Source organism: Bos grunniens, chromosome 6 (genome assembly GCF_055505025.1).
Source record: "Bos grunniens cultivar Pamir isolate PY7600 chromosome 6, Bosgru_T2T1.0, whole genome shotgun sequence".
Taxonomy (NCBI): Eukaryota; Metazoa; Chordata; class Mammalia; order Artiodactyla; family Bovidae; genus Bos; species Bos grunniens.
The window spans coordinates 52272482-52284546 of record NC_141170.1 but is presented as its reverse complement, the minus strand read 5'-3'; the positions used below and the strand labels follow the sequence as shown (position 1 = coordinate 52284546).

General features: G+C 38.0%; 1 protein-coding gene across 20 annotated transcripts in view; it reads left to right on the top strand.

The window, feature by feature from the left end:
• The window catches only part of ATP10D (ATPase phospholipid transporting 10D (putative)), a 140495-nt gene that overhangs the window by 57503 nt on the left and 70927 nt on the right, over window positions 1-12065 (top strand). For all 20 annotated transcript variants that reach the window (XM_086405894.1, XM_086405893.1, XM_086405886.1 and 17 more), the window contains 5 exons: window positions 562-647; window positions 9201-9307; window positions 9597-9728; window positions 10113-10240; window positions 10360-10612. In XM_086405894.1, coding sequence (XP_086262020.1) covers window positions 562-647; window positions 9201-9307; window positions 9597-9728; window positions 10113-10240; window positions 10360-10612 — 706 coding nt within the window. The remainder of the gene's footprint in view (window positions 1-561; window positions 648-9200; window positions 9308-9596; window positions 9729-10112; window positions 10241-10359; window positions 10613-12065) is intronic.

The following is a 12065-nucleotide window of genomic DNA, read 5'->3' as shown; positions in this document are numbered from 1 at the left end:
CCATGGGGTTCTCCATGCAAGAATACTGGAGTGGGTTGCCATGCCCTCCTCCAGGGGATCTTCCCGAACACAGAGATTGAACCTGTACCTCTTATGTTTCCTACATTAGCAGGTGGGTTCTTTACCACTAGTGCCACCTGGGAAGCCTATATTACATGCATATGTGTGTGTGTGTGTGTGTGTGTATAGATATACACTTAATCTCAGAAACTACCTATATGTGTAAAGAACAATAAGAAAAGTATTTTCAGCTTTTCAGTGTCTTTCGGATAAAAGAGTGTGTTTTGTAGAAGAAGCTCCCTCCTGCAGGGAGTCCTGCATGAATTTCGGTGTACAGTTCAGCCATTCTTATCACCTGAAGATATTTATTAATGCTCTAGGACCATTCTCATCTTATCTATTCATTCATAATTATGTGTGTACTTTCCTTCATTTGGGCAATTTTTGACATATATTTTGTGACATGAATACCTTTTATCTTAGTGAAAGGATAAACACTTAAATCTCAAGATTTAACCTTTAATTTTTGTGTGGTAATTTTTGAAATATATATATTTTTAGGACTCTGAAGTTGATCCTGAGAAATTCTCCAGTAGGATAGAATGTGAAAGTCCAAACAATGACCTCAACAGATTCCGAGGCTTCCTGTGAGTGATACAAGACTTTTCCTTTGTGGGTGTGAGTGGAATTGTATGTTGCAGTTATATTTAACTGAAAAAAAAAAACAAAACTTTTGTGTACTTATACCCAAGTTAAATCACTAAGGGCTGTAAGTTAAGCTACCTATAAATTTGGCTTATTTTAATTATTTGATAAATATTTACCTATGTATATTTTTAAAACAACAACAAAATCTTGTTCTTAAAATAACCCTAGAATCTCTTTCAGTGATACATGAATGATTTACATGAGCTCCATGTTAAGCCCAAGACATCTTAGTTATTTGGAAGAAAGTGTTTGGACAGACATAGCAGCTTAAGTGACATAACAGGATGGTGTCCTTCTGTCCTATTAGAGTAGGTGGGCAACTCAGTTGGTAAAAGTTAGCCAATGACTTTGAAACACATTTAAGAAAAACTATGGGAATCCACAACAGCATCCATCTGGAGGCTTCCTATGGCATCTGTATCCCTTTCCAATGGAAGCTAGAATTTAGGGTCTTAACCTGATTTCTGGCTTGCTTCTGCCATTTAAGTGCTTTATTTTTTGATCCAAGTTACCGACTGCGGACCCCGGCTGATCCAGGGTGTTCGAAGCAGGGACGGCGTCGGCAAGCATCAGGATACAATAGCTTCAATTAGGTATTAATTAGAGATGTAAAGAGTAATAGAATGAGGATAGCTCAGTAGGAAAATTCAGTGGAGAAAAGAGGCTGAGTAGCTTGGTTTACGCGGGAGACCAATAAAACTTCAAGACAAGAAGTTTGCACCACTTACGAAGGCCGCAGGCGTCCTTCCGTTCTCCCGAAGGAGAGGAGACACTGAGGCCTCCCCGGTCGGATCTTAGAAGCCCAGGCATAATTAGTAAGCATGGCAGGTTCCTCACTCCAGATGGAGACTCAGCCAGAGTGAGAGAGCGAGCGACATGGGGAGACCAGTATTTCGAGAAACTGATCCCAATTCTTTATTTTCCATGGTCTACTTTTATACACTGAGATGTTATGCAAAAGTCACAGGGGGTCAGCAGTCCTGACTTTTATCAAAGTCAGGTGCTTCATACAAATGTATACAGAGGTCTTAGGGGTGTTACATCATCTTCTGGCCAGGGGGCCTGCTGACAATTTATGACCCTCTCCTTGTGACAACAGTCAGTCAACCAGGACACTTATTTCTCCAGGGGTGATTATTCTTAAAACAGATGCCACTCAAATAAAGTTACATTCCTATAGGGTAAGGGTATAGTGGGTTTTAGTTAAGGAAAGAATTTACTTAGCCTAAGGTCTAATGTGATTAATATCTAAGGTTAATACTTATTTCTTCTATATATTCATTAATGTGTATAAGGGCAGGAGATGTGGAGACTTAGCAACAAACATTGGCTAAACAAATGAAAAACCCTTCACCAATACAATTTCTAATCAGCCCATTATACTTATACTAATAGTTTTCTAACTTTTCTAAGGAACCTGTTTTTAGAAGGCTTAAAGCATCTCGTGCCTCTCACGGTTGGGAGGCTGTGAGCAATCACATGTGGCCGGACAAGCCTGTCAGGCAGGCTAGAGAACCTTCAGAGTAGTTTGTAGGTTGAAACACTCCTATCACGCCCAGGAATTATTATTAACTGGAGCTCTAGGTTAACTCCTTCTCCGAAAGAGGTGGTGGGGGACAGCCCCCTGTAAAGTCAGAGGTGTAGGTGAGAGCACAAAGTAGTAAAGTAGGCAGGCTCTGGTTATGGGGGTAGATGCTCGAGGATTTCCAGGGGGACTCCTGAGGCTTGATCCCACCTTTGCGTATGTCGAGCCTCCTTCCTCATGACCTTTGCCACGGGCGAAGTACCTCACTCTGGCCCCCAACCACCGACTCTTTTTATCCTTCCTAATGTTTAAGAGAAGTCAGTTAGACCTACTTCATAGTGATGATCTTATAAGAAGATGGCAGAGAAAAAAAAAAGTTCCTAAATCATCTTTTGACACCAGAATCATCCTGATACCAAAAGAATACAGAAACATTTAAAGGAAGGTGTATAGCCCTCGTGATCATAGATGCAAAAAATTTACACAGATTAATAGCAAAGCAAACCCAACAATATATGAAGAGGAAAGTAATAATGACTCAGTAGGACTTACACCAAAAATGCAGTGTTGGTTAACATTAGAGGATCAAACAATGTAATTTATAATATTAGCAAACCGTAATTAACAAATGGAAAAGAAAAACCAGGTGAGAATCTCCTGGACATAGAAAAACTTTGACAAAATCTAACTTCCATTTTTGCAAACTGAAAATATAAGGAAATTTTCTCTTCTTATTGACGGGCATCTATAAACACCACACAGCTAGCATCATGCTTAGTGTGTTGTGTGCTGAGTTGCTCAGTCGTGCCCGACTGTTTCTGAAGCCATGGACTGTAACCTGCCAGGCTCCTCTATCCATGGGAATTCTCCAGGCAAGAATACTGGAGTGGTGAATAGTGAAGGACTAAACATCCTTCCCCTAAGATCAAGAACAAGACATGAATATTATCTCTTACCACTTTTATTCAAGGAGCTCCTAGCTAATGTAAAGAAAATGAAATAAAAGCAGTAAGTGATAAAGCAGTAAAACTGTCTTCTATTCATTGATGAGATGATAGTCTTTGTAGAAAACGTGATGAAATCTATTAAAAAGCAACTGGAATTAATAGTTTAGCAGTATTGTAGGAAATAAGATCAATATAAAAATATTAATGTATTTATGTACATACCAAAGAACATTCAGATATCAAAACTTTTTAAAAAATCAATTTACAATAGCATCAGAAAAAATACTTAAGAATAAACCAGACAAAAGATATGAAGGACCTACATATTGAAAACCACTGAACATGGTTGAGATAAACCAAAGATGTAACTAAATGGAGAGATATTTGTTGTTCATGCATTAAAACTCAGTGTTGTCAGTTTTTCTCCCAAAATTGATCTGTAGATTCAGTGTAATCCCAATTGAAATTCCAACAAAGTTTTTTATTTTTGAAAGTGAAAGCTGCTCAGTCATGTCTGATTCTTTGCTACCCCATGGACTATATACTCCATGGAATTCTCCTGGCCAGAATACTGGAGTTGTAGCCATTCCCTTTTCCAGGGGATCTTCCCAACCCAGGGATCGAACCTAGGTCTCCCACATTGCAGGTGGATTCTTTACCAGCTGAGACACATGGGAAGCCTAAGAATTCTGGAGTGGATAGCCTATCCCTCTCCAGGGGGTCTCCCTGACTCGGGAATCAAACCGGGGTCTCCTGCATTGCAGGCAATTCTTTACCAACTGAGCTATCCAAGAAGTCCACCCCCATCCTTTTTTAAATTTCATTTTTGGAAACTGGCAAGTTTATTCTAAAAATTTATATGGAGATAGAATCATCTAACTAAAACAACTTTGAAAAAGAAGAACAGACGTGGAGGGCTAAGAACACCAAATTTTGTTTTTGACATAATGATAGACCCAGTAGGTCAATGGAGTAGATTAGAGTCCAGAAATTGGTCCAGACATTTATGGGCAGCAGGATTTTTACAAAGATGAAAAAGCGGTTTAGTGGAGAAAGGTTAGTTGTTTCAACAAATGCTGCAACAATTACACATCCATATTAAAAAAAATAAACTTCAACACAGACCTCTCACCACCAAGATTAATCACCAAGATTAACTAAAAATGGATCCTGTACTTCAGTGTAAACCTGAAATTATAATACTCCTAGAAGAGAACATAGGGGAAATATTTGGTATCTTGTGTTAGTCAAAGATTTCTTAGATATAACTCCAAAAGTGCAGTTCATAAAAGGACAAAAATAATTAATAACTTTGTCAGTATTAGAAACTTATTCTTTTCAAATGACACTGCTAAATGAATGAAAACGTAAGTTTTCATTCAAACTGGAAGAAAATAGCTTGCAGTGTGTATATCTCATGTAGGACTTGTGTTCAGAATATATGTCTTTATTATTAAATAAAATCTTTATTATTTGCTTATTGTTCAATAAGCAAATGAACAGTACAGTTTTTAAATGATCGAAAATATTGGACACTTCACCAAAGACAATACATGAACTTTAGATATCTGCGTGAAAAGATGCAAGTTAAAGCCTTAGGAGTGTAACTCCTCAATTAAAAGGACTGATATACTAACTTTTCACAAGAATGTAGAGAAACTAGAATATGCATATACTGCTGGTGGGAATGGAAAAAGCACGATCACTTTAGAAAATAGTTTGGAAATTTCCTTAAAAAATTAAATACACACCTACTTTATGATCTGGTTATTCTACTCCTAAGTAGTTACTTAAGGGAAAACATTTGTCCGTATACTAACCTGGACACTAATGGTCGAGCTGCTTTATTTGTAAGAGCCCCAAATATTCCATCAACTGGTAAATGGATAAACAAGTGATAGAGCCATACAATGAATACGACTCTGCAGTGAAGAGGAATTCACTAGTGATATATGCAGCAACATGGATGCATCTCAAAATAATGTTGAGTGGAAGAAGCCAGACAAAAAAGAATATATACTATATGATTTGATTTATATAATTTCTCAAAAAAGAAAGCTAACTCATAGTGATAGCAAGCAGATAGTGGGTGCCTGGGAGAGGGAGGAGAGGAAGAAAAGATTACAGAAACACATAAGGAAACCTTAGGAAGCAATGGATTTGTTCATTTTTCTAATTGTAGTGATGTTTTCACAAAGGAAACATGTCAAAACATCAAATTTTGCACTTTAAATGTGTACAGTATATGTATTTACTGTATGATTCTTGTTATTCTTCAATCAAGTTGTTTAAAATTTTAGAGAATTGTCAAAATGGAAGTTTAGAACATAATGGTAGCATCTTTAAGTAGCATCTGATACAGATGGATGTTGGTGCAGGGACAGGAAGCTATGCAGTGGGAAAAGGGAAAGGATTTAGTCCAGATAAAGAGATAATGCCAGACTTAAACCATCAAAAATAAGATACCAGGCAGACAACTAAATACAACTAAATACAGAGAATTACTGACGTTCTCGGTTGAGGAACCAATACAGGTTATAACACAGGGGCCTGAGACCACAGTGCCTTTGTGGAGTCCTAAGTGGTTTAAGTATGTTTGGAGGGTCGGTGAGCTATATAGAAGATCATAGAGAGGCGAGATGATGAAGGGGAGTTAGCAGATTCTCCTGCCATCAGAAACATGCTTGTAAGTTTAAGAAGAATCATTTCTAGTATTATTTTCTCAACTGCTGACTATTTATACATTTCCTGTTGTAATTGGAAGATTTAGAGGTTGTCATTTTTTATGACCTGTACTTCAACACCTGAGGTCTGGGTCAAAAAATACCTTAGAGTCCAGTTTGTACAGCCCCTCACTGGGAACGCTGACTCCCCTGACAAGCTCAGACTAGATTCTGGCACAATTCTGGACAGAAAAGAACAGAACTTTAGTCTCTTTCTGTGTGGTCTGGAATATAGTACTCTGCACAGAATCTGAGTCAGAGCATGCATATTTAGTAGAGTCAGCCCAGGTGGATACAGTAATTTTTTGTGAAATAGTTTTTATCTGCTGAACTAGATCCTTACATTTTTCCTGCTGTGTGGCCTATTTTCTAAAATTAACAGAAATTGAGATGTTCAGGCTCACTCTCTATATTATTGATGGCTTCTATGATCATCTTACTCTCAGGAAGCACTGACTTTTCCCTATTTGTGCCCAAGTTGTATGCTGAATATCAGATTTCTATCATAATAACTATATTATTGTTATTATACTTAGACGTTTCTATATGAATCATCTCATGTTAAACCACAGAGGCCAAGACTATCTAAGTTTGTTTTTCTGTTCTCGGCATTCAGGTGGGTGTGCTGGGCATATGGTACATCTTGAATGGATGAAGGCTGTAATCAGACAGTCCATGTCTTGCACAGAATCTGAAGGTCCCATATCATACGTGCCAAATACACACTCATCGAGTGCAGGATGTTTAGAGTTTGGAGCCAGTACAATCAAAATAAAAGTTGGGCTTTAATGTAAAGGTGGTAAACTAGAGTGATGTAAGGGTGAAAAATGAGGATCCTCCAAAATTTTAATACACTAAGAAATTTTGTAACTGATGCTTTTGTATATTATATCTGTTCCTGTAAATGTTTTAGGAATAATAAATGCTATGTTGTTGTGGAGCCTAATCAAGCCTGGGATACATGCCTGAGAATGCTACATGGGAATGTAAATATTGGGATTAATTTCCTCATCTGTAAATCCAGGAAGTATTGATAGAATTAGGTTAAACCCAAGGACACTGCTGGTTCTGACTATGACCCCATGGGTCTCTCTTTGTGCATAAACCCATATATATGAAGGAATGTAAACACATACCTCTTAAAAGAAAATACTTTGCAAGTTAGAGGAGTAAAATGACAAAGCAGATTTGTCTATTTTCCTCATCATTTGAAGAGTAGGAAAGCTCTTCAAACTTCTCTTGAAGAGCTTTCTTTTTTCTTTTCCTTGCAAGATAGCATGGATAGCAGATATAATGACAATTTCCCTATATATAAAGTGTAATGAACACCATGGGCCCTCACCCAGTTTTAGCTATTTTATACTTTGCCAACTTTGTTTCAATTATCCTCCCACTTCCTTCTCTATATGCCCCTACATCACATCATTTCACTGTAAATACTTCAGTATGAATATACAACAGAAAAAAGCTTTATAGAAAAATAGTCATAGCATCACTATAACATTTAAGTAAATTAAGAACAATTTCTTGGTAGTATCTAATACCTAGTCTTTGTTTCAGTCAGTTCACTTGCTCAGTCGTGTCTGACTCTTTGTGACCCCATGAATTGCAGCACGCCAGGCAATGGCACCACGCTCTAATACTTTGCCTGGAAAATCCCATGGATGGAGGAGCCTGGTACATTGCAGTCCATGGGGTCGCTAAGAGTCGGACACAACTGAGCGACTTCACTTTCACTTTTCACTTTCATGCATTGGAGAAGGAAATGGCAACCCACTCCAGTGTTCTTGCCTGGAGAATCCCAGGGATGGGGGAGCCTGGTGGCTGCCATCCCTGGGGTCACACAGAGTCAGACACGACTGAAGTGACTTAGCAGCAGCAGGCCTCCCTGTCCATCACCAACTTCCAGAGTTCACTCAAACTCATGTGCATCGAGTCGGTGATGCCATCCAGCCATCTCATCCTCTGTCATCCCCTTCTCCTCCTGCCCCCAGTCCCTCCCAGCATCAGGGTCTTTTCCAGTGAGTCAACTCTTCGCATGAGGTGGCCAAAGTATTGGAGTTTCAGCTTTAGCATCAGTCCTTCCAATGAACACACAGGACTGATCTCCTTTAGGATGGACTGGTTGGATCTCTTTGCAGTCCAAGGGACTCTAGAGTCTTCTCCAATACCACAGTTCAAAAGCATCAATTCTTTGGCGCTCAGCTTTCTTCACAGTCCAACTCTCACATCCGTACATGGCCACTGGAAAAACCATAGCCTTGACTAGACCGACCTTTGTTGGCAAAGTAATATCTCTTTGTTTAAATTTCTCCAATTATCTCAAAATTTTTTTATAGTTAATATATTCTAACCAGGATCAAAACAAAGGTGTACATGTTGTATTTAGTTGATATGTCTCTAAATTTCCCCTCCCATTCCCTCTTCCACCACTTCTGCTCCCCTCCCCCCACCCCACCACATGACACTTGTTAAATAGACCAGATCGTTTTGCCTGCAGAGCTTACCCCTGCAGATTTCATAGATTTGGCCAACTTCATCCTTGGGTGATGGTTAACATGTTTTTCTGGCCTTGTTTCCTGAAAACTCTTCACAGACATTTAGAATCTGATGAAAGAAATACTGTCTAGAAAATGGCAGATGTATATGAATGTACATACATAGATGCACACAGGGAAATACTGTATACAGTTTCAAAGGCTTCACAGATCCCCTGATGCCACAGACCCCTGTGTGATTCATTCTCATAGAAGCTTGATTAGATTCCCAGGGGGTGAGCAGTTTCTGTCCCTAAACTTCTGGAGGCCTTGATGTCCTGTAGTTATGTTAAGATTGGTATTGTTAGCCTTACCCTTTCATTATAAAGTTCCCCACCAGCCTTCTACCTAATGATTTTAGTAGCCACTTACTATTATTGCCCAAGAATAATCCTTGATTTCACCAGGGCCGAGATAGTAAATTTCTAATTCCATTAAGAACTTTTCCCTCATCAGCTATTAAGTTACTCCCAAATACAGTTTCTACTACAGAAAATAGTTTTCTTATTTGGATTATCTTTTAGTTTTTGTAGTACTAATAGTTAGTAAACAATGAATGATAGAAAACAGTGTTAGAAACCAGTTGTGTCTTTTTTCCCAAAGTGGGAAATAATTAGATCAAGTACATCCAGATTTGAAACTTTTCCTGTGAACTGCTTAACTTTATACTCAATCAAGAAAACTCAAAATTCATAGTGTTTATTTTTCCATTCCCATTTTTGCTATTTAAAAATAAATCTATATGCTGTCTTTTTTATAGAGAACATTCCAACAAAGAACGCGTGGGTCTCAGTAAAGAGAATTTATTGCTTAGAGGATGCACCATTAGAAACACAGAGGCTGTCATGGGCATTGTGGTTTATGCAGGTTGGTTACCCTTCTGACTTTTGACCATCGTCTCCTCTGTGCTTTTCTGCAAGTTAACATTTTCCACTTATTCAAATGCAATCTCTAGCAGCAGAAAGGAAATTTTGTCTTGATAGTCTTAATCATTGGTCTCTGTTTTTCTAAATGGATCACAAATGGAAACTAAATTTAACAAAGTGTATTACATAACTACTTTTCATTAAATTGTCCGCCAGAGAGACTTTAAAATACGATATTTGCTACTTGGCTTTAATTTCCACATTTTCTGAATATTTTGTTACCCATGTAGGCCATGAAACCAAAGCAATGCTGAACAACAGCGGACCAAGATATAAGCGCAGCAAATTAGAAAGAAGAGCAAATACAGATGTCCTCTGGTGTGTCCTACTTTTGGTTGTAATGTGTTTAACTGGTGCATTGGGTAGGTAGAATTTGATTATTTGCTGACATCTTTCCCTCAAGATATTCATTTTAAAGTATTATATTTTCAAAATGATATTTATGAATTTAAGTTTGACTCCAGTAAGTGGGGGTGGTTATTGGCCAATAATTATTTTCTTCACATCTTCATCTCAAAAGCATTAATATTGATTACATGTGGTCACAGTAATAAAGGGACCTGGGAAGAGATGTAAAGAGAGAGAGAGGCAGGAGAACATGTAGTCTTTTGAATTTGAATTTGTTTCTCAAATAGCTGGTGTTCGACCAAAATAAATACTGTCATCTCTCTCTCTTTAGAAATAAAGTTTTATATTTGCATAACATATACATAGCATCCTTTTGATGTCTGTGCATTTTTTGAAAGGTCATGGAATCTGGTTGAGCAGATATGAAAACATACCCTTTTTTAATATCCCTGAGCCAGATGGACATAGCTTATCACCAGTGTTGGCAGGTTTCTATATGTTTTGGACCATGATCATTTTGTTACAGGTAATTTCTATTGAGCTCATCATACAATTTTAAAATCTTTCCTACTTATCTAGCTCTGTATGGCTTTTCATCCTTTCTTTTCTCCCTTTAACGTTTTTAAATTGTTTGGTTCTTCTTAGGTCTTGATTCCCATTTCTCTCTATGTTTCCATTGAAATTGTGAAGCTTGGACAGATATATTTTATTCAAAGTGATGTGGATTTCTACAATGAGAAAATGGGTTCTACTGTTCAGTGCCGAGCCCTGAACATCACTGAGGATCTTGGACAGATTCAGTACCTCTTTTCTGATAAAACAGGAACCCTCACTGAGAATAAGATGGTTTTTCGAAGATGTAGTGTGGCAGGCTTTGATTACTGCCATGAAGAAAATGGTGAGTGTTGAGTTTCTGTGAAAATCACCCTTGAGGTTTGTCTTTTTTGCATCCACTTAACAGTTCGGTAATTCTGGCACAGAAGTTCGATATTTAATCATTGTGTACTTAATTCGTCCAGGTGCTCATGGAGTTTCATTGTTGTCTCTTTAGAAGTTAGTAGGTCAAAAGTTAGTCGAGAGTTGGTGGGTTAAAGTCAAGGCTCTGCCTCCGTGATTTTTTTTTTTTTTTTTTTTTGACCATGGTTTCTCTGAAAGGAAAGGAAATTGCTAGCAATTGTAGAAGGTTTGGGGTTAGATATGGTGTCAGTGATACTGCATTATAGATATTTTTGAGAATCTCATGAAACTCTATGGACCATTTGTGTATTAGTCACTCAGTTGTGTCCAACTCTTTGTGACCCCATGGACTGTAGCCTGCCATGCTCCTCTGTCCATGGGATTCTCCAGGCAAGAATACTGGAGTGGGTTGCCATTCCCTTCTTCCTATGGACCATATCCCTTTAAAAAAAATTTTTTTTAATAATTCCAAAGAGACGACAGTCTTCCCTTACCCCATCACTCAGCCCATAAGTAACCGTTGGTCCCTGGCTAAGAATACCTATTTTAAGAAGAAATAAGATAAGTAGATAAGAGGAAGTAAATATATAAATTGCAAGTTTTCTTTTAAGAATTAAACTTCATTCATTTTATTATTTACAAAAGTAAATATACTCTTATAAAAATAATTCTGAGAAGTGTCCAAAACAGATTAACCTAGAGGTGAACCACTGTTAATAATTTGAATATATAACCATCCATTTCTTTATGTATGTTCTTATATATGTGAAAATAAATGTTTGCACATTTCTTTTGTAAGTTAAGTAATAATATTATTTTGGAATTTGCTTTTTTTATTCCTCAATATCTCATGGGCTTTTTTCTAAGTCAGTTCATGAGTTAACATGAAATTTATAGTATCGCATTGTACGTGATCAAGCTTAGTTTGCTATTATAGCTGTGTGTGTGTGTGTGTGTGTAAGTCTATGCAGTTGTGTCTGACTCTTTGTGATCCCATGGACTGTAGCCCTCCAGGCTCCTCTGTCCATGGGATTCTCCAGGCAAGAGTACTCATGTGGGTTGCCATGCCCTCCTCCAGGGGATCTTCCCAACCCAAGGACTGAACCTGTGTCTTTTATGTCTCCTGCATTGGCAGGCAGGTGCACTCAGTTGGTAATTATCCACCTGCAATACAGAAAAAGGGTTCGATCCCTGGATTGGGAAGATCCCCTGGAGAAAGGAAAGGCTACCCACTCCAATATTCTGGCCTGGAGAATTCCATGGACTGAATTATATCGTCCATGGGGTCACAAAGAGCTAGACGCAACTGAGCGACTTTCACTTTCTTTACCACTAGTGCCATCTGGGAAGCCCGTTATAATAGTACTTGCAATTAACATCACTTATTCATTCAG